Below are 20,720 nucleotides of genomic sequence, written 5' to 3'. Positions count from 1 at the left end.
AGAATGTATTGTTCAAAATGATTATTTGAGTATTTTTTTTATAAGTTTTCAAAATAACTTACCCTATGTTTTGATAAGCCAAGGTTAATAAACAAATTTCTTTTATGAAAAACCAATAACCCGACCCTAGTTTTGAGCCCGCCCAATTAGATACAGAACCCGAAAAGCAATCAGCCCACCAGCCCCTCCCTCAACGATCAGCCGATTTTCCGAAACGCAAAAACCACGCGCACAGCACAGCTAAAAAATAACTGTCCGAAAAAAGAGCTACAGACAAACACGGATACAACCACCACCTGACCACCACGACCACTAACCACCGTCATTTCTACAATTGTCAGTCAACCTCAATTCCACTTTCTCAGGTTCCCTATTTTACATTTCTTCCTCTCAATTTTATCTCATTTTTTTACCCCCTAAAAACTAGGGTATAATAATCACCATTTCGTTATTTACCTCATTCATTACAAAATGTACTTCATTTATTTACTGTCTCATATCCTTAGCTGTAATTAATATATTAATTTTAAGTTTATGTTATCTTCTTTCAATTAACTGCCTAGACCACCGACTTTATATATAGTTTAAATTATAATTATTTTTATTTTCGGAATTTTGATTATTGTTTGTTTTTTAGTTAAGCTAAATCCATGTTTGGGGAATGTCTTGAGTGATGGCTGGGAATACGAAGCTCGAATCAGTTTCTGCTGCTTCGTCTGAGCCGGCTTTTTCGGGAGCGTATACGAACGGGAAGAGGGGGAGTTTGGACAGGACTGGAAGCTTTAGAGAGGGTGGTGAGAGTAGGGGTTTTGGTGTGACTCGAGGCGGGGGTGGAAGTAATGGAAATTTAGGGCCTGGGAGTTTGCATTCGTTGTCTCAGTGTTTGTCGTTAGAGCCAATTCCGGTTGGTGATAGGAAAACCGATAGGTTGGCTGAGGTAAGGAGGGTGATGGGGCTTTTTGTTGGAAGTTCGGGTGACGAGAGTTCTTCTGGAGTTGGTGTTTCGGGTAATGCCAAGCCTTCGACTCCGGTGGCTGTTGGGGAGGATCTAAAGCGTTTGAGATCAAGTTTTGTGGATACGTGTAACACTGCTAGGTATCTTTTTGTTATTATCTCTCACATTGTATATAAAAGCTGTATGAAGTGAAGTTTTGTGTATGCTATTGCCTATTTGGTGTTATCGTTCTTTACTGTTGTTAGGTTAATGTTTAATGCCGGTGTTTAGGTTGTCCATAAATATGTCTTCATTGATCATTGGTTAAAATACAGGGGCAGGGCAAGTAAATTGGATGAACATTTGAATAAGTTGGATAAATATTGTGACGGTGTGATGTCAAAGAAACCGCAGAGGAATGAATTAACAAATAGTGATCAGGAAGGTGTTTTAAACTCGAAGATTGGAACTCAAATTCTTAGAAACCCAACAGAAGTTGTAAACCAAAGAGTAGAAGATCGTCCTAAGAATGTTCTTTTGAACAAGCGTGTTCGCACTTCAGTTGCAGAAACACGGGTTTGACTCTAATATGATTTTGCAATTTCTATATATTGTTATAATTACGTTAAAACTAAGAAGTATGAAACCACTTGATGTAAAAGGGCAAATGCTTTTCATAACAGAACATTGCATAGATTGTTTTGGGGCTTGATTTTTTCCCCTTCTGGTGGCATACCTCTCTTCATTTGTTACTTGTGCACAGTTAGAATTTGATTTGTTGTGAAGTTCATAAGATATAATGTTCTAAATCCTTACCAGGCAGAGTTGCGGGTCAATAGTCTAAGAAGGCAGCCTATAGCAATGGCCAAAGATCGAGATTTACTCAAGGATAGTGCTGGAGAATCTGATATCGTAGAAGAGAAGATTCACCGGTTGCCGGCAGTTGGGGAAGGGTGGGACAAAAAGATAAAAAGAAAACGTTCAGTAGGTGCGGTTTTTACAAGACCTATCGATAGCAATGGAGATGTAAAAAGGACTGCTCAAAACAAGGTTGTTAGCGAACCGGGGTTGCTATCAAAGGACGCCCAACCTTGCAGGTATCTTATCGATTATACATATGTGCTTACATTATACAGTGGGTTCCTCTACCCTACAGAAATAATAAGAAATAGCATTGAGCTTTGTCTATGCATTTCAGATTAGGATCTTCTAATAGTGGTAGCACTCAAAAGGTGGATAATAAGTTGGAAGGGCCGAATATGCCTCATAATTCTCGTGCTCGTATGTCTCCCAGCGATGAACTAGAGGGCCCCGCAAAAGAACTCAGTGCTGGATCCAATAAGGAAAAAAATCTTACAAAAGGGAACACTAAGTATGTGTTTACTCGTAATATGGCACGTCACAAAATTATGCACATTAACCGTTGTCTAAATTATATTCCATTAGCAGGTCAAATGCTCGAGATGACAATACTGCCTGTGGTAATTTAGTGACAAAAGGGAAAGCTTCGAGGACTTCACGTAATGGGCCCATGGTGGCAGCCAGCTCATCCCCAAGCAATCCTCATTTATCGGGAACTCCTGAAATATGCGAGAATGTGACAAGTGGAAGCAAAATTCCATCAATCGGTGGAACTAACAATCGGAAGCGTGCTGTGCCACCGGGTTCATCATCTCCGCCTATGGCTCAGTGGGTTGGTCAGAGACCACAAAAAATATCTCGAAACAGGAGAGCAAATCTGGTGTCTCCTGTCTTGAAGCAAGAAGAAAAACCATTGTCACCTGACAGTTGTTCACAGCCTGATATCAGTGTTAGAGTACCCTCTGATGCGAAAAATGGTCTTCTTGTTTCAAAACAGTTTAAGCTTAAACTAGAGCCAGTCCAGTCTCCACTTTGGTTGACTGAAAGTGAAAAATCCATTGGTGGTCAAAATGTTGGACCTTCTTTAGCAACTGCAATGAAGGTCAAAGCTGTAACCAGTGAAGAAAACGACGAGGGTGTGAAGAGACAGGGGCACAATGGAAGAGGCCCTTTAATTGTAATGGCTAGTTCTTCAACGACTGGGGAGAAGTTAGATAATGTAACCATGGTTAAGCCAGTCCGAAGCAATAGACCTGGTTGTGAGAAGAATGGAAGGTGTAGGATCTTTGTATGTTTGTAAATCACAATTTAGCTTCTAATTTAATCATTTTTGGTTTACTCATGCAATGAGCTTTTTTTTGCCAGTAAGGCAGGCCGTCCTTTGAAAAAGCTCTCAGACCGCAAGGGTTTTCCACGCCCTGGCCATTTGCAAAACAATGGTTCTGATTCTACTACTCCTACAGGTAGTCTGTTATCAAATCTGAGATTAAAAGCATTTTTATGAACAGACTACAAGATCTCTTATATGATATTTCAGGGAATGATGACCGTGAAGAACTGTTAGCATCTGCAAGTCATGCTCGTAATGCTAGCTGTAAGACGTTAATAGTTACCTATATTTTGTTTTAGGTGCACAAACATACTATTATATAAGTTATGCTTTTGAGTCTCTGCTACATTATGTGTTGAATGTTTTTTGTAGATCTAGCGTGTTCAAGCACTTTCTGGAAAAAATTGGAACCAATATTTGCTCCTGTCAGCTCTAGAGACAAATTATACTTATCCCAGCAGGTGGGAACTGCAACTATTCCTGGATAGGCTATGATTTATTAGAACTTGATATCCATTCTTGTTTTTAATTTTCAACCGGTTGCTGTCATGCTTATTAAGCAGCTAAAAGAACATGGTATTCAGGAAAGCTTCCATCAGTTACCTGGTCGTGAAAATAATATTATGGTACTTCTCTAAGCTTAAATTTTTGATAAAGAAATGCAACAACTACAATTCTGGGTTGTTCCAAAATAAGTGAACATTTCTTTTTTCAGTAAGAATGTAATCCAAGTTTACCTCTATGCCCATTGACATTTGCTACAAGATATCATCGGCATTGTTTTTGACTCAATCTTGTCATTGTTGAGGTGCATTTTGGGTATTAGTTAAAGACTCTGAAACTTTGTGCTAAAATATATTTTGCACTTGGTGATTAATCAGTTTTTTTTCCAAACCAGATGAACCATCGTGCTGAAACTTCTGTATACAACACAAATATGTGCGGAGAAAGAAGTGGGCATGTGAAGCATCAAGGGAGTGAGTCTTTTTCTGGAAGACTCGATTCAGATAAAAGATCCAAAGAATTTATCCCTTTGATCCAGAGAGTATTATCAGCACTCATCATAGAAGACACGATTGATGAACTTGAAGAAGATACCGCAAATATATTACTTGAGGATTCTTTTTGTGATTCAGTTTATAATACATTTCAAATTGATGGTTATGATTCTAGAAAGAGGTCTAGGAGGGAAGCTGAAGATCAGACGATGTTTCAAAGTGTTCAATCTGTGAAGGTGTCTTTTTCTAGCAATAGAAAACCTAGCATTGATGATTCTCCATGTGAAGATGTGATGTTGGCAGGAATCTCAAAGAATGTTATCAACAGGCCACAAATAGTACAGATGGAAGGTTTTGGCATTTCTTCATTTGATAACCAGTATGAACATATGTGTCTTGATGAAAAACTTCTTTTGGAGCTCCACAGCATAGGTCTATATCCAGAATTAGTGGTAGGGTTACTTCCCTTAACATATGATTCTTCATTATCAATGTCTTGTTTAATACACAAAGAAGACTTGAATGGATTCTCTTTGCTGTTTATTTTGTTATAAAAAGTTTCCTGCTATGGAGGAATGGAGCTTACATAAGTGATTACGTATAAGCTTCACAATAGTTTCAATAAACTTTAGTTGTTTGTTGTGAGCTGGAATTACTATAATCCAAGTGCAGTTGTAGGGGGCAACTGGCAATATGAGTGGGCTGGGTTATTTGGGAAAGGAGTCAAAACAGGTTGGGCTTGGATGACCAACCCAAATTATGATTGTGTCAGATTTGGTTACAGAAATAGTATTCCATCAATAATTAATATTTGTTGATTTTTTTTTTTTTTGAGTATAAGGATTTGAAGGTTGTATGCATAAAAAATACACTCTGGAGTTCTAACCCGTTTTACCGAGTATATTTTAAGCCACCGTCTTAATTGAACTGCTGTGAATCTTCGGAGTTTTTTAGTGGAATAGAGCTGACTTCTGCTTTAATTCTAACTCGTATTTCCTGGATGACAGCCTAAGCTGGACAACAAAGACAATGAGGCAATCAAGCACGAAATCGACCAGCTGAAGACAAGACTTCAACAACAGGTTATATGTTCACGAGTCATAAGCTTTTCTTACAATGAAGGCTTAAGTGACCATTGCATATTATCACTTACAATGAGTATCTATACTAAATGTGCTTCCATCTGTTATATAGAATTACAAAAAGAAGGCATGCTTGGAAAAAATATGTGAAGGTGTTGGAAGAAGTTCTCTAGGAAGGTAAGTAATACATGGATCTCTCATTGGCAGAATAGATGCATTGTTGGCATCTCCAAGTTTAAACATCCTCTGTCTGTTGTCATGCAGAAATCTTGAGCAGCTTGCATTAGATAGACTGGTGGAGCTGGCTTACCGAAAACTTCTGGCAAGTTCCCTCTTTATTTCCAATTCCTTTTACAAGATAGCTAGTTAAGGATGTTAGAATTCTAAGTTGATAAACTAGGAGGAGATTTAGATTTTAGATAAACTAGGAGGAGATTAAATCTTTTAATAGTAAAAGGGACCCATTTTATAAGAAAAATGATATATTTTTCTAACAGTCTTTCTACTAATCTTAATAATAGTTAATACCACATGGCAATCATCATCCATACATTGAGGAAAAAGGGCGCACTCTTTTACACTCAGATAGTCCTATGTGGCATTAAGAGGATTAGCTGGAACATCCAGGAGCCTATATTGTTTCTCTTTTTAGAATATGGCTCATCTCAGATAAAACCAAACAGACTTTCATTTAATTAATCCTGATTGGTTTTTTAGCGTGTGATTGATTAGTTCCTCAGTGTTTGAAAGTGCATTTTAGTCCCTCATTATAAAAATAAGCTTCATCGAAAAACTAAGAACAAAGTTGATGCACCCACTCACAACAGAGTTGCATGTTTTCTATATTTAAATTAACTTTAAGGACTCAGTCGGTCACAAAAGGAGTTTAGGTACTATACTAGTATAGTATACTGCATTTTTGGTGAAAATATTTAGGGTTTTTTTTTGAGAGACAATAACAGTCAACTTTGCTAAATGAGATGGGTAAATCAGTATATATATGTGTGTGTGTGTGTGTGTTTATCAACCAGGGGAGTTCATTGGTTTGGTTTCAGGTACTTCAGGATGATGATGGTAACCTTTTTGGCTATAAGATAGAAGTATAGAACATACAAATAAACATATTGTCGAGGGCCACTGACTGCTGTATATTCATGCCATTGATATTTTCATATCCAACTGAATTTTTTGTAGGCTACTAGAGGACCTTCTAGAGGTGGGATCCCAAAGATTCCAAAGCATGTGGCATTGGCATTTGGAAGGAGAACTCTTGCTAAATGTCGTAAATTTGGAAAATCAGGTGTCAGTTGCTTCAATGTACCTCCACTTCGGGATATCCTTTATGCTCCTCATGAAAACGAGTTGGAGCATCCAGTTTCTACGAATACCACTACCAGATATATTGAATTTCAAAACCCCCACCTGGATTCATGGATATCATCAGGTAGGCCAGTTTCACTTGTAAATTACTCCCATTGAGGAATATCTAGGCATGGAGCTAAATACCCAAAAAACAATCATGCTACTTATGATTCACCAATTTTACTAACGATAATGACATGTTAACTGTTTGACTGAGTATTTTTATTATGTACAGATGAGGCTTTTGTCATAAACGGACCAATGTCAAACCCAGGAAAGAAGAAAGAACTTTTACTCGATGATGTTGGCACTGTTTTCGGTGGGACAATGGGAAAACGTGCATACCCAGGTGACAAGAAAACAAATCTGAAACAGAAAGCAGGGCAACCACCGACACCCAGAAATGGATACGGTAACCAATCTACAAGATCACTACATCCTGTACAGCCTTCATTAAATGGACTTCATCATAATGGTGATGACACACGAAAGGACATTCAGACGATTTCCCATTCTAATGGACTTCAAGAAATGTCCAAGGAGAGTAGCGAAACCATTGACCTGCTTCATGATTTAGACCCGATTGATGAATTAGCAGTAGACACTGAGCTAGGCGATCCCCAGGATTTGGGCTCTTTGTTAAATTTTGATGAAGAGGATTTGCAAGATCATTATTCAGCAGGACTTGAGATACCAATGGATGATCTTACGGAATTGAATATGTTCTGATGGTCTTTTGCGCATTAATTGATTTTAAAAAAAAAGAAGTGAAAGTGTATATTTTTGTGGCATATTTGGACTATTACAGGAAAGGTAAGATGCCTTATCATCATTTGTAATTATGGTCCCTCTTTTTGTTCGTTTTTGGTCACTGTTTAACTAGGTAAATGCCCTCGCAGTTCATGTGCCCACCTTGAAAATTAAGGGTGTTAATTTCTGATTTGATATCTGCTGAATCTATAACTTAATAGCCATCTCTTCATTAGGTTTCAATTTACTTTCCTGGTTTATGTTATCTCCCTGATAAGTTGGTCAATCTAAAATCAAATGTCACCTAAAGGTGCATTTGCCCTATACTTTATTGCCCAGATTATGCTTATTCAAATTACACCCTAAATACTTCAGTAATAGAACAATACAATAGTAGGTAACAAGGTTAAACCCCTAAAGATTTGAGTCTTGCACAATATTCTATTAAATACTATGTGGATATCCATATTTGAATCTTTTATATGATTCTTGTGTGGGCAATATCGGTCCTTTAGATGGCGAAATGGTCATGTAACAATGTTAGCCAATATAAGCAAAGGCTAATAGACTTGCTCATGCAGATTTTCTTACAATTCTTCCTACTTCAACGTGTCAGTAATTCAAATGAGTATGAGATTGGTGGGTCTTTTAGCACTGCTCATAAGGATAATGTTATATACAACCGTTGTTTTATAGCTAAATTAAATATTTTCAAAGACCAACATTGAAAATGTATGGGAGATGAGTACATTAGAACAGAAATATACACAAGTTTACAACGTTAATTAAGATTATAACTCTACCATACATACCCTTTAAAAAAGTGATTGCCTCAACCACTATCTTATCATAATCTTCATGAACCAAACTACGCATACCCCTACCAAGATTGTTATATTCCGGCTCTTGATGAACTAAAAAAGGTTTACCATCAGAATAGATACCCATACCCTCGCATAACTGTCGTAGTCTCTTAATGTTTTTATTCGTAACAAAGAAAGTAGAATTAATGAATGAAGTTTGATTAGGGAAAATGCGGTATGCCATCTCCACAATCTTTTGAGGCTGTTCCATATTAGATTCGGGCAAAAAGAAAACTCACTGAGGTTCAACAAAGTCAAGTATGAGTTTGAGCATTCAACTCAGTCCTAGGGAGAAGTGAACAAACTTCTTCGACAGTTCTTGTAACAAAACTTGGATTTGCTAGATGAAAACCTAGTTTGTAAAGATCGTTGTCAAAGTGAGTCTGTTTGAGTGTTCTCTTGTAACTTTCATTGGCCATTTTTGGGTGACCTCTAGCAACTGCCACCTGTGATGCCCAAAAAGAGTCAGATTAGACTATCTGAATTTATAACAGTTTAAGAAGAACTTTACCAATCATTAATAGATAGATTGGTACATGGTGGAACCTGAGACTGAGAGGTCTTAGGTTCAAATCCTGGTGTGAGCATAATGCTCCCAGAAATGGAGACAAGAGTTTTCCCATAAGGGGTTTGTTCTGAAATTGGAGTTGAGTATATGAAGAGGCAAGCCGCTGAGCCCAAACTTGCCGTTAAAAAAAAGTTTAAGAAGAACTTTTACTTAAATTCTGTCAGTCACTCTGGCTAACTTTATATCTACTTCTGTAGGAATGGGCCTTCATTCCACCTCTTTATCCTAGGATATAGATGTATGGATGTCTACATCTCACCTCCCATATACCTTTCGTTGACAGGACTGGATATTGTTGTTAGGTACCCTTTATAAATAAAAGGAATATTTGGGTGGCTTCCAAATACATTTCCTAAATACTAGTATTAAAAGAAAATGGTTTGGAATCTGTTTCACATATAAACAAGGAGTGGATACAAACACCATCACCGAATTTGGCCCCCAAACCGAATCTAAGAACAATGTTTTTTGGTTTTTCCCGTCCATTTCGTCTTTCCATTTTGCCATTCTTACACTTTTGGATGGGGGTGAAAGGTAGTTCAACGCAAAAATAAGTTCATAAGAAAATGCTATCTTCCTTGTGCGGGTAAGGGAGTGTTAAACAAGTCAGGGAAAGATCATTTGAGATGACTAACCCGATGTCTTCCTTGAAGTTCAAAAAGCCAGAAATTCCAGTCCTTCAATGTATCTCCATCTACTTTGACATATATGTTGGTCCAGTCTTTGTGATGGAACTCTACATAATCTAACTTGTATCCAACTCCCACCCCCAAAGCCTTTACGAATGCTTCCTTCAAACACCAATACCTGTTCCAGTTCCCAACATGCCATTGTTATGGTACTTTTAACTATCTACAACATTCCGGTCAAGTCTATTAATAAGGCTCATCCTATTTCAAAATTACATGCAAAATTTTGAATGATTTATGGAGTTGGTTAAAATAAGCGGGTCAAGTAACGAGTCTAAGCATTTTTAGCTTTTTTCTATATTAAAATTAATATATAATCAACATTTTGATATAAATGATAAACCAATAAAGGATAGCCCAATCGTATTAAGCAAGTCCCATCAAGCAAAGCTTGTGGGTTCATAACCATATGAGTTGCACAGTTTTGTGGTATGCACCTTTGTCAAATTTTGTTCTGATTAACCCCTTTTCATTCTAGGTAAGTTTTCTAAGTTTACCAATTTGACCAGAGAAAACATTATATCCCAAATCAGCCCATTATGATGACATTTTTTTTCCCTGAAAGAGGTTCTGCCCTGGACTTGTGAGAGTGACATTTGGTACTAACATATAGAATAGCAATCAAATGTGTCATGTATTCTTTTAATTTCAAAAGGATACTGATGGTTCTAACTGATTTCAGGACCAAAAGGTGAGTTTTCTAACATTGATTGTACTCTTTGCCCATTTGGGCTACCGATAACAAGAATAATAGTGTCTATTTATGAAAAAGATGTCAGACATTACGTAAATAAAAATTTCAGGTGACAAGAGGGGTTCCAACTAACTGTGGAATACGGTTGATTTTTACCTGAAAAACACATCCAGGATATTGTCATCAGAACCAGCGTTGACAATATCTTCCCATTCAGAATTTGAAAAGTAAGATGAGAAATTGCGAATGAACTCTGAAACCGTTTCTTTCCCAGGAAGGAAGCAAGAAACTATGTCCAAACCCACAATGCAAATTGGTTCAGAAGCTATCGCCACATAGTCACCATGGTGCGACACATTAAAGTTGAAATTTGGGAATTCCACATTCTTTTCATGGTTTTCCTGCAATTGGTAACAGGCAGTGAGGCACATAGAATTGATCAATATCATGACTATTAAGATAAAAGTACCATCTCATATCTCACTTAGTTTTATATTTCATTTTGATTAGTTCACTACAAACACTTAAACAAATAAGGCCATAATTAATAATAACTTTGGTATTCAGCTAATTTGATACCAAAGAATCATCTGCATACATCAATATCTTATACAGTTTAATCATGGAGTAGCCCTCATATGTGAATAACCACTAATTAACACACATTACTCCATCATTAAAAAACTGAGTTATATAATTCCAGCAACCCCAACCAACTGACATCAGACCCATCACGTGAGGAGAGGTAAGTCAAGGTCACCTAGCAGCCTGCTCAGATGGTACCCAACCCAACCAACTGATCCTCCTTCACCAAGCAGTTGTTTTTGCTAAACTAGTTGTTTGGGTAAACAGCCTAAATACATTTAACATAAGTAACTAAAGATACAGGCCAACGAAAAAAAGTAAGTAAAACTTAAGTTGAAAATCTGTTACCAGGTAAGGCTTGCCATGAGGAGTACGATCAATGAGAATTTCATGAAAAGGAATCCCAATAAGTTGATGTACAAGTGCATACTGCAACAGCCTACTAACAAGTGCCCTTTTTCTGTCTTCAATCTTTACAAACCTAAATTCTCATTTATTTATTACCATAATAATTGATTTGAATTCAATGAATTATTAAGAAGTAGTAGTAATAGGAATATATACTACCTGGTGATACAAGAGTGCTCATGTGAAGGTAAAAGAGAGATGGCAGTTGAGAAATCAGTTTGAGTTGGATTCCATTTTGATATGTTGACTAGCCATCTCTGCACCCCCTTTTCCATCTCATCTCAAACTCTATAGCCGCCCACCCGCCAAATGTTATTGTTATATCATTGGGATTTGCTTTCTGAAATTGACATGTTTCGGTTTGGTTTCAACATTTTCTATGGGTTGGTTTGGTTATTTAGTTTTGAGCAATGATACGTCTAACAAATGAAAAATAAATTAGCTTAAAAGTCGCCTTTAGCGGGTTTTGAGTCCCAATAACTCGACGGTGTATAGGGGAGATTAAGATGTAGGCAGACCTTACCTCTATCTAAGTAAAGAGGTTGCTTCCAGTTTCTACCTAAATGGTAGAAAAAGCCCTCCAACTTTATCTTTTAATTTTTTCACATGTCATCATCTTATGATTAGGAGAGCTTTTAGGTTATTTAATTAAGAAAATTAATCATCTTCAATTTTTTTTAAATCTTTCTTATTGATTTCGCCATATGTTAATCTTTTTTTATTATGTATATATTTACCTGCATTTTAAACACATTAATCATTTTTTTTTTCTTCTCAAAGTTGAAACCATTTCATTAATACCTACACTAAAACCATTTCAGATTTCATTTTTAATTTGAAAGACAGTTTTTTATATGTTTATGTTACTTGAAAAGGTATATTTGACTATCTCTGATCTTTATTATTATTAGAAATTATTTCTTCTTTGTTGAATATTACATGATTTGAGATATAGGAAACGTTTATATACCATTGGCCACCAACCAACGTCTCCATAATTTTTGCCAACAACTTGTTTACTCAATTTTTGACAAACTTCATTTCTTTTTATTACCACTAACTAATTTAAAAAAGTTTAACACATAGCTATCCATTTATTATAGCAACATATTTATATTAAATTTGCCATCAACTTGAGTGGTATTTGTTGTAATACGTGAATACCATGTTAATTTATAAAATATTTATCTATATAACTATGAAAATGTTGGAATGCTTGAACACTAAATATTGTAATTAAGTTTTATAACAAAAATAAACTATATATAAATATACTCTAATGTCCCAATTTATAAAGACAGTTCATAAAAATCAAAAAACTAGGGCTAGCTTTTTTTCAAGGGTTTTTAGCTTTTTTTTTCTTACAAAGAAGCCATTTTAATGTTTGTATTAGCTTTTATGGCTTATATAAGTCAATTTTGAGAAATCTCCCCACCAAAGCTTTTGTAACAAAAGCCTTAAACTATGTAAAAAAAGCTATTATAAACTAATCCAAACATTGAAGTAAATCTTATAAGCTTATAAGCAAGAAGTTGCTTACAAAAGAAAAGCATAAGCCAAAAAAATAAAAACTAGGCCAAACACCCACTAAAACAAGAATAATCGTGGGGCATGTTTGTAATTAACAAGGTCCTAGAGGGTAAAAGTAATAACTAAACTAATATTGATGTGGGTTAAGTGTATTTTTCGATATAAGTCGATTAGGAAATCCGATACACACAACAAATACGGCGGCACCTTTACCACACCCGGCCGGCAGCCCCGCCACAAATTAAAGTACGTATTCTCTCCCTTATTATCCCCCCCTTTTTATAATTAATTAATATGATATATGTCAGTGTGAGTCAAAGCGGTTAAAAAGTGGATACAACGTGGTTCCCAGTGTGATGTTGAAGTGACATTTTTTATTTTATTTTTCAGTAAGGCCGTACCAAGTAAACTTAGAGGGCTCACATTGTCATAAGAAAATGTATAGAAATCAAAGAATTAGTTGCAAACAATAAAGATTATATTTTTAAGGTATAGCTGGTTAATCGTTAGTGTGTTGATTTATTATTGCAGACTGAATGACTGATAGATTATGCTGAGCTTAATCTGTTAGTTCGATACAAATATGCGAGGCGCGAGTTTTCTCTGGAAATTTTGCAAATCATCTTTCACATTTGGGTTAATAGGTCTTACGATATCCGACCGTTTTGCAAGTGTTGTCCATATAAGAGGTTTGTCTATGTCACCCACGTTGAATCCTCCCAACAACGCTCCTTTGGGATTGTTAACCGGTACGTTGCTTTTTCAAAGAAAACTTAGGCAGGTTGTTGTATGCTTAGTTTATCTTTGTTTTATCGAGTCCATGGTTCGTCTGCAGATGACCATGTATTGGTGGAGAAACGTTGTCTGACGGATTACAAATTCTCACATGGTGATGTTGTAGTTTTCTGGTATTAGCTCAGTTCGGCTTTCGTTACTTTCATATGTCTTTTTATTTATACTGTATTATATTAGGTACCTTCATTTACGCAACATTGTTTATGGACTCTTTAATAGCTTTAGTTTGTTTATGGGTTGAGTATTTGGGTGAAAGGGGACTAATTAATAACAGACATAATGTGGATTGTTAAAGTTTTAGTATATGTTAAGAACTACATTAAGTTTTACAATAATGCCACAGGATAAAGAATATTGGTAGTATAAGTTTGTGACTTTGTGGCAACATCCACATGGATTCCTAAATTTTAGATAACGGCAATCTTCTCTTCCTAGCCAAAATTTTGATAGCTTGTATCTTTTTGCAGCTCCCCAAATAGTTACACAGAGAAGAACATAAAACGTATAACTGCCATGCCAGGTGACTGGATCAATGTTCCTCTATCATATGATGCTGTCAAGATTCCGGAAGGACATTGTTGGGTTGAAGGAGACAATCCATCTGACAGCATGGACTCCCGATCCTTTGGCCCGGTATTTTGGCTTCTTTATAATTTCTTACGATGATCATGCTCGTGTAGATAAAAATAATATAGATACATAGGATGTTAGTGGGGTTCCAGCAAGAAGTTAATTCATACATACTTCTTTTTACAGATTCCGTTGGGCTTAATTCGTGGAAGGGTTACACACATTATCTGGCCCCCTCAAAGGGTCCGGAAAATTGAAAGAAAGTTTCCTCAAGGTGGGCTCACCTTTTAAGGTGAGTTTAGATACTTGATTTTAGAATGTCGTATCTGCATCGCTTGACATGCATTATATGATTCTTTTGATTTGTTAACAACAAACCAGATTTTATTAATGTTTATTATTTTGCAAAACAATTGTCCTGCATTTTTGTAAACTAGTGATTGTGATAATGCATCTTTTTTGGGTATCCTTTTGTTCTCATAAGCATACTGCAGTTGTTTTGATAAACGTTTATCTTAATTTTACTGCTATTGTGATCATGCCAAAGTACCACAAGTAGAAGCTATGATCCCAGTAATTTACTAGTGCACTTGAGTTCTAACTGACAAATATTTACTTGCAAAAAATATGTTTAAGCTATCTGTGTAAGATATAAACATGATTGGTTTTATATTCATGTACGACCTTTTGTTGACCAAGTCCAGGGTTCCGAGCCCATTTGAATCAGAGAAAGTCCCCCCCTCGATGAAATTGTCGCTTATACAAACCATGTCGTTTTGCATTAATTTTATTTGTTGCATTTTATTTGTATATGAAATATTGGTTGATTTCAACTCTTAAGTTAGAGCCATGTGCATGTCAATCTACTATTGATGATGACAACAGTTCTTCATCAAAATGCTCTCTCAAATTGTAGTATGAGTTAACTGATTTTAGTATGAAAATATTGATGCTGAATCTTTTGTTTGATTGTATGGTAAATTTTTTTGAAACGATTGTTACATCACTACAAAATTGCTGAAATTAAAATTTTATCAGAATATTATCTTAAATACTAAAAATATATTTAATGTTTTAAAAAACCCATGCAACATCTTTACCTTTTTGTTTTTAAGATTTAAACTGGAGAAAATCTTTATAACCTAATAGGTTTCTACCTTTTGAAGCTAATTTTTTTTTCTATATAGTTAAACATAGAAACAGTTTCCTGAGAAAATAAATCATGCCAGAATTAGTAAGCAATGGAAAGTACAACCCATTTTAATTTTAGTTATAAACATGATTTTAGTTGCACAGTGCATAACTGCTTTTGAATTTCGTCTATATTGTTTAGCTACCAACATGGCAGAAATAAGCGTTTATCTTAATCTGAACGTACATACATATTGACATTGTGGCATCACTTATTCAGGCTTTTTACATGTAATGATTGATGATTGGATTCACCCTTCTTCAATCCTTCAAGCATCAATGGCATTACTAGTGCACCTTTAATTGTCTTCCATCCTATTATCGAATCAATTTTAAGAATGAAGAAAGTAAAATACCTGTTCACTACCCAACAACATAAGAACTACAAAGAGTGACCCTGGTGCAACAAGTCTCTATCACCTTTGGAAGGGTTGGGATTGATGATAGAATCCCTTTCTTACCAGTTATTAGGCTTGACACTCTGACAAACGGAAGTGGCAAAATGGGCTGTTCGGTAACTAGCCATAACTGGTTCAGGTCAAAATAACCAAGTCTCTGGTTTTAATCAAAATCTGATTATAAAAGCAATACTAGTATAGATATAAGCAATAGAAAGTTCAACCCATTTTAAGCATTTTATTACACCTTGGCTGATTTTCAACCCAGATCAACCCATTTGACTTGTATGCTTTTTACATTTTAGTTGAATTGTTTAGCTTAACCCAATTGACCCGTCAGAGATAAACATACCCCATATTGACCTCCACTTCTCCTAAAGATTAGCCTAAAATTCTCCTAAAAGGATAAGAAAGTGACATGTGTTATCCACTAATTCTCTTTCCTAATCTTGACCCATGATTTTTCCACATGTCATGGCTATTAGGTTAGGTGGATTAAAAATTTCCCATTATACTCGGAAGAGAGTAAAACCCAGTTACCACTCTGTAGCAATGAAGTTAGGCCATCCCATGTTAGTGCAGACTTTATCACAGCTGGCCAAAATGGAGCAACATTGTCAAACCAATCTTCTGTCTTGATATCCTGAGAAAAAGAGCTCAAGATTTATTGCTGTAGGTTTAGCCATTGACTTTGACGCATTTTAAGCCAAATAGTTCATGTTAATATGAACTAAATAATGTTCTAGTAAATGCGTTGACTCGTGAACATGGCGGAATGTACCTTAAGAGAGAGGGATTCCAATAAATTTGTATAGTCAGCAGTAGAACACCTAGCAGGAAGATAAAATCCATCACAAATCTTGTCCAAAAGCCTTGTTTCATCTGGTCGCAGGGACTCTTCGGTAGGGTTAAGATCTCTGTGCACCATGTGACTATAATTATTGTGGCACCAGGGGCAGCCACTCGAGCCAACTCGCTTACGAACTGTTGATCAAGAAACCGAGAATTAGCATAAAAAATATCGAGAAAGTACAAGGGGATTCATTCAAACATGTGCCATATGCCTGTATACTTGATAAATTGAACTTTGACTGAAGCAACCTTTAGTTTATCGGGCATGTGCTCTCCACTTTCCATGGACCAAACCAGATCAAACTTTCCATCAGGAAATGGCTGGTTCAAAGCATCCGCGACATGAAATGAGACCTGCTTATTATTCATCATGGTTAGTTCAACAACTGTATGCCCATATTTCTTGTAAAGATATCCGGAATAAGAATGCTAACTCTGCTATTCTTGGACATTACACTTGATTTATTTCGGGGTTGAATTGATTTTATAAAGATTGATGTTAGACAGCAACATCTTTTTTTCGTTACAGAAATGCAGGTTATCACACACATCCACATATATTTATCCCCGGGCCAAAGACCCTTTGGTCGACGAGGAACCTAATTATACCAATTCATCATCACCACGACACGTGAACATCATATACAAGACCGCTAAGGGTAAACTAATAAAAATTACAAACCTTGTCGGATAATCCTTGGGTATCAGCAAGAGCCCGAGCTCTCTCGGCTTGAACAGGACTAAGAGTAATGCCATAACATTCAGCTCCATATTTTTTCGATAAAAACCTTGAGCTACCTCCAATGCCACAACCAACATCAACTATGCTTCTTGGTTTCTTTAAAGGTTCCTCTGCAAGTAAAGTTGCTCATTTCACCAAATAACACCTCGTACAGAATAACGAGAGCAACAATACTCAATCTTGATGGACAGGATTTGTGGAACACTAAAAAATATAGATGCAACTATATAAATATATACCAGGAACAGAGGCAAAGAGGAGTGATCTTTCGATCATACGAATCTGAGCAGAGCGATGATCAGAGAGTCGTACACTAGCGTTTGGATCATAGAAGCCGTGATGCATGTGTTCTCCCCATATATTCTCCCATATTCCTGATGATTCATCGTAGAAATCTGCTATTCCTTTCTTTAGCCGCTGGTCATCAGTCGCTGTAACTGCTGTCCCTTTCTCGGCTCTAATAACTCCCACGCCTCTACGTAGAATCAGCTGTTGATGTTTAATACTTCTGCCGAAGAGTTTGGCCTGGCGTGAGGATTGCGGGGTAAGGAGCGTTGGTGGACACGTGCTGCACAAGGAAGTCATTCTTCTTTCTATTTCTACTTTCGAATACAGTTTGTTGGGCTTTTTTAGATGTTATAGTAGTAAGAGTACTGCTCCTTAAATAATGTAGAGTAATTAATTATTTTTAAAAAAAGAAATTTTGCTTCCTATTGATCTTGTTTTACAACTTCTTTGCATGTTTTATGCAGCCTTTTCACCACGCCAACCAACAAAGAAAACGACTTGTAATAAATAAATTTGTTACGCACCGCTTAGCAAGCACTTCATTGATTAAAGCTGAGCAACCATTCCAAAGTCAAGAAATCAGAGATCGGTTGGTGTATTGATGCAGCACATACATATTATTCTAAGTTTCAAACAACCAGCCATGAAAAGATTATCGTATGACAAGCCTCGGTCAAGCTGTATGTTATTGGATCATTTCACTATCAAAATAATATGAGATAACAGCAGCTTTGTAACTTTCTACAGATCTCCAGTCCAGAGGGTTGGTTTTGAGTATATGTGGCAAATATTCCAAACCCAAAATCGATTGACCATTTCAACATAACGATTCAAAACAAAAAACCAAAAACATTTCATGAAATTATGTACAAATTGCACAGATTATCTGTATAGCAACAGAATATCGAGCATGATGCACAACAGATTCAAAGATATGATGAATACCATTAATACGAGTATATGACAATAAAAAAAAGTAAAACTAATCATGACTTTCTAGTCAAAGAGACAAAGATGCACAACTAAGTCTGATAATATAGCATTGGAGGCCTTTTAAGATGGCAAAAAAAGGTACTCAATCTTACAATAAAGAAAACTAGAGGGAGAAAACAAGAAAATCATGCTTCAACATTGTCTCAAGAAAACAAGTAACCCCTAACATTTCTCTCAAGTATTAGTGGCCCTGGTGTAGATTTGTTGACTGGCATGTGTAGACACCATCCTAATCGCACCTCTTGCCATCAAATCCTTGATTGCCTTTCGTGCCAAAGATCCATTGATCTACAGCAACACAAAGTAAATGCAATGTAAGATAACTTTGTAAGCATGTGAACTAATACGATAGAACGATCTTTTAGAATGCTAAGTAAGCTTGATTCTTATCGTTAATATTAGCTGTTATGTGATGTGACTATGTGAGGATGTAATGATTTACATTGAAAAGCAACTTATTTGATTTCTTTTTCCCACATTTTCAGAAAAATGTTTAAATACAAGTAATAACACATTCATAATCCACAGAAATTGCGGGTGTAAGAAAAATGGGAGCAAAAATAAAGGGTACCCTAAGTCTGTCGGATAAGATGGAAGGAGTGATGAGCTTGAACTTTGGTGCTTCGGTAAGAAGCTTGTCATAGGTGGCCTTGTCAAAGAGAACCATGTTGTTCACCTTCTCCTTTTGCTTTCCCTTGCTCCACTTCTGTAAAACCAATACAAGAACAATCTTTAGTTATTGTTTAATTATTATTATTACAACACTCTGTCATTCAAACAACAAGGAATAAAAATTACTAGTCAAAAGTTCCAACATAAAACACCAACCCGCCAAAAGTTCCTACTCTTATATAATAGCCTTCTGCCTTTTAACAACTCCAAAACATTGTAGAATTCATAAGTATCAAGTATCGCTACATAAAGGTTCTTGCTTTACCTAAAAAATCAATAAGCCAACTTTTACGGATACAACGTGCCAATATGTTACGATTGTTACCGCAATGCATACCTAGCCAACTGATGATTCAATAACAAACCGAACAACCAACATAAACACGCTAACCGACAAGCATATAATCCAAAGCCAAAAGTATTTGAGGGTGATTGGGCAAACATATTTTTTTTTATGTTGAATTAAAAGCTCTTAGCTTTACGCATGAAAGAATGTTGCAAAAATAAGATTTACCATGACATCTTATTAGCTTAAGCAATAATAAGATATTATGAAAATAAGGCCCCCATCCTAAAAATAACCAACTAGAACATCATTTTCAAAATAAACTCATCTGTAAGATATATGTTTACATGGATCTAAATAATACTAAATTTCTATATAAAACTATGAAAATGCATAACTAAGCTAAATCTAACAATATATAAAATAAGATAAAAAAAAAAAAAAACATTGATTTAAATTAAAATATGAAAAATGACCTTCTTCTTCTGTTTTCCACCACCGGACTTGGCGGGCTTAGATGACGGTGGAGGAGCCTTTTCCTTCTTTGGAGCCTGAACATTAATTAAAATCACTTTAATGTTTTTTATAATTATAATAAAAAGAAAAATGGTGAATGAAAATAAAGAAAGTTACCATCAAGTCTTGATCTGTAAAGAGGAAGTGTGCTGCTGCTGCTGCTGCTAGGGTTTGTTTGCAAAGAGAAGTTGCGCTTATGTAAACATTTTCTGGGTTTGGGGTCTATTTATAACTAGGGTTTTGTTTTTACAAGGCCGAACTTTGGTTGGTTCTGTTTTGTGGGCTTTGTTTATTGGGCCTGACCTTATATTCTTTAACCCATTTTTTTTTTATATATTTTTTCCTATTACGAGTACATCGGAAGTGGTTACATTTATTTATTTATTGAGAATAAATGAAGATATTAACTATATAAACTACCATGTAGTTATATGTCTTTCTACACGATACGATATCCATCTTTAGGCTATGATATTTTAGAAATATCATTTTTTTATATTTGTTAAAAACGGAATTTATATGTTTTTATATTCGGTATATACAATAATAAATTAATAATAATAATAACATGAAAATGATGTTTTATTATAATAATACTAATAATAATGTGTGTCGATGAAATAAATGTATTTAAAAAAATGATTTCTCTTTCAAAAAACCAATTTTAGTTATAGTTGGTTTAGAGCATAACAAAATTTCTAACAATATAACAGAAAACTAACCATACATATTTTTGTCCTAAATATATTTCCAAAGAAAATAA

General features: G+C 35.6%; 4 protein-coding genes and 1 pseudogene across 5 annotated transcripts; 2 read left to right on the top strand and 3 right to left on the bottom strand.

The window, feature by feature from the left end:
• Positions 1 to 222: 222 nt before the first annotated feature.
• On the top strand, positions 223 to 7,406 carry LOC122603503. 2 transcript variants are annotated; one of them, XM_043776222.1, is made up of 16 exons: positions 223 to 365; positions 638 to 1,095; positions 1,270 to 1,510; positions 1,754 to 2,031; positions 2,133 to 2,306; positions 2,384 to 3,070; positions 3,161 to 3,258; positions 3,333 to 3,389; positions 3,498 to 3,586; positions 3,689 to 3,751; positions 4,024 to 4,575; positions 5,131 to 5,205; positions 5,318 to 5,382; positions 5,470 to 5,527; positions 6,400 to 6,649; positions 6,803 to 7,406. In XM_043776222.1, exons 2-16 carry the CDS (start codon positions 674 to 676, stop codon positions 7,294 to 7,296), a joined length of 3,603 nt encoding a protein of 1,200 aa, XP_043632157.1. In that variant the 5' UTR covers positions 223 to 365; positions 638 to 673; the 3' UTR covers positions 7,297 to 7,406. The 2 variants fall into 2 exon arrangements, with proteins under 2 accessions (XP_043632157.1, XP_043632156.1); XM_043776221.1 differs by having other exon boundaries at positions 2,381 to 3,070.
• A 583-nt stretch (positions 7,407 to 7,989) lies between these two features.
• Positions 7,990 to 11,513, bottom strand: LOC122605061 (L-aminoadipate-semialdehyde dehydrogenase-phosphopantetheinyl transferase-like). Its single transcript, XM_043777935.1, has 5 exons — positions 11,284 to 11,513; positions 11,065 to 11,197; positions 10,288 to 10,532; positions 9,384 to 9,555; positions 7,990 to 8,626 (listed from the first exon to the last, which is right to left on the bottom strand). Exons 1-5 carry the CDS (start codon positions 11,397 to 11,399, stop codon positions 8,435 to 8,437), a joined length of 858 nt encoding a protein of 285 aa, XP_043633870.1. The 5' UTR covers positions 11,400 to 11,513; the 3' UTR covers positions 7,990 to 8,434.
• Positions 11,514 to 12,796: 1,283 nt separating this feature from the next.
• LOC122605531 (mitochondrial inner membrane protease subunit 2-like) lies at positions 12,797 to 14,485 on the top strand. Its single transcript, XM_043778488.1, has 5 exons — positions 12,797 to 12,900; positions 13,186 to 13,403; positions 13,490 to 13,562; positions 13,917 to 14,082; positions 14,206 to 14,485. Exons 2-5 carry the CDS (start codon positions 13,238 to 13,240, stop codon positions 14,308 to 14,310), a joined length of 510 nt encoding a protein of 169 aa, XP_043634423.1. The 5' UTR covers positions 12,797 to 12,900; positions 13,186 to 13,237; the 3' UTR covers positions 14,311 to 14,485.
• A 937-nt stretch (positions 14,486 to 15,422) lies between these two features.
• LOC122604841 lies at positions 15,423 to 17,787 on the bottom strand (annotated as a pseudogene).
• Positions 17,788 to 18,505: 718 nt separating this feature from the next.
• On the bottom strand, positions 18,506 to 20,185 carry LOC122603756 (40S ribosomal protein S25-like). The gene is made up of 4 exons (XM_043776550.1): positions 20,075 to 20,185; positions 19,918 to 19,992; positions 19,055 to 19,189; positions 18,506 to 18,771 (listed from the first exon to the last, which is right to left on the bottom strand). Exons 1-4 carry the CDS (start codon positions 20,075 to 20,077, stop codon positions 18,658 to 18,660), a joined length of 327 nt encoding a protein of 108 aa, XP_043632485.1. The 5' UTR covers positions 20,078 to 20,185; the 3' UTR covers positions 18,506 to 18,657.
• Between the last annotated feature and the right edge of the window lie 535 nt (positions 20,186 to 20,720).

The sequence above is a fragment of the Erigeron canadensis genome, chromosome 6, assembly GCF_010389155.1.
Source record: "Erigeron canadensis isolate Cc75 chromosome 6, C_canadensis_v1, whole genome shotgun sequence".
NCBI classification, from domain to species: domain Eukaryota; kingdom Viridiplantae; phylum Streptophyta; class Magnoliopsida; order Asterales; family Asteraceae; genus Erigeron; species Erigeron canadensis.
This window is presented reverse-complemented; position numbering and strand designations above follow the sequence as displayed.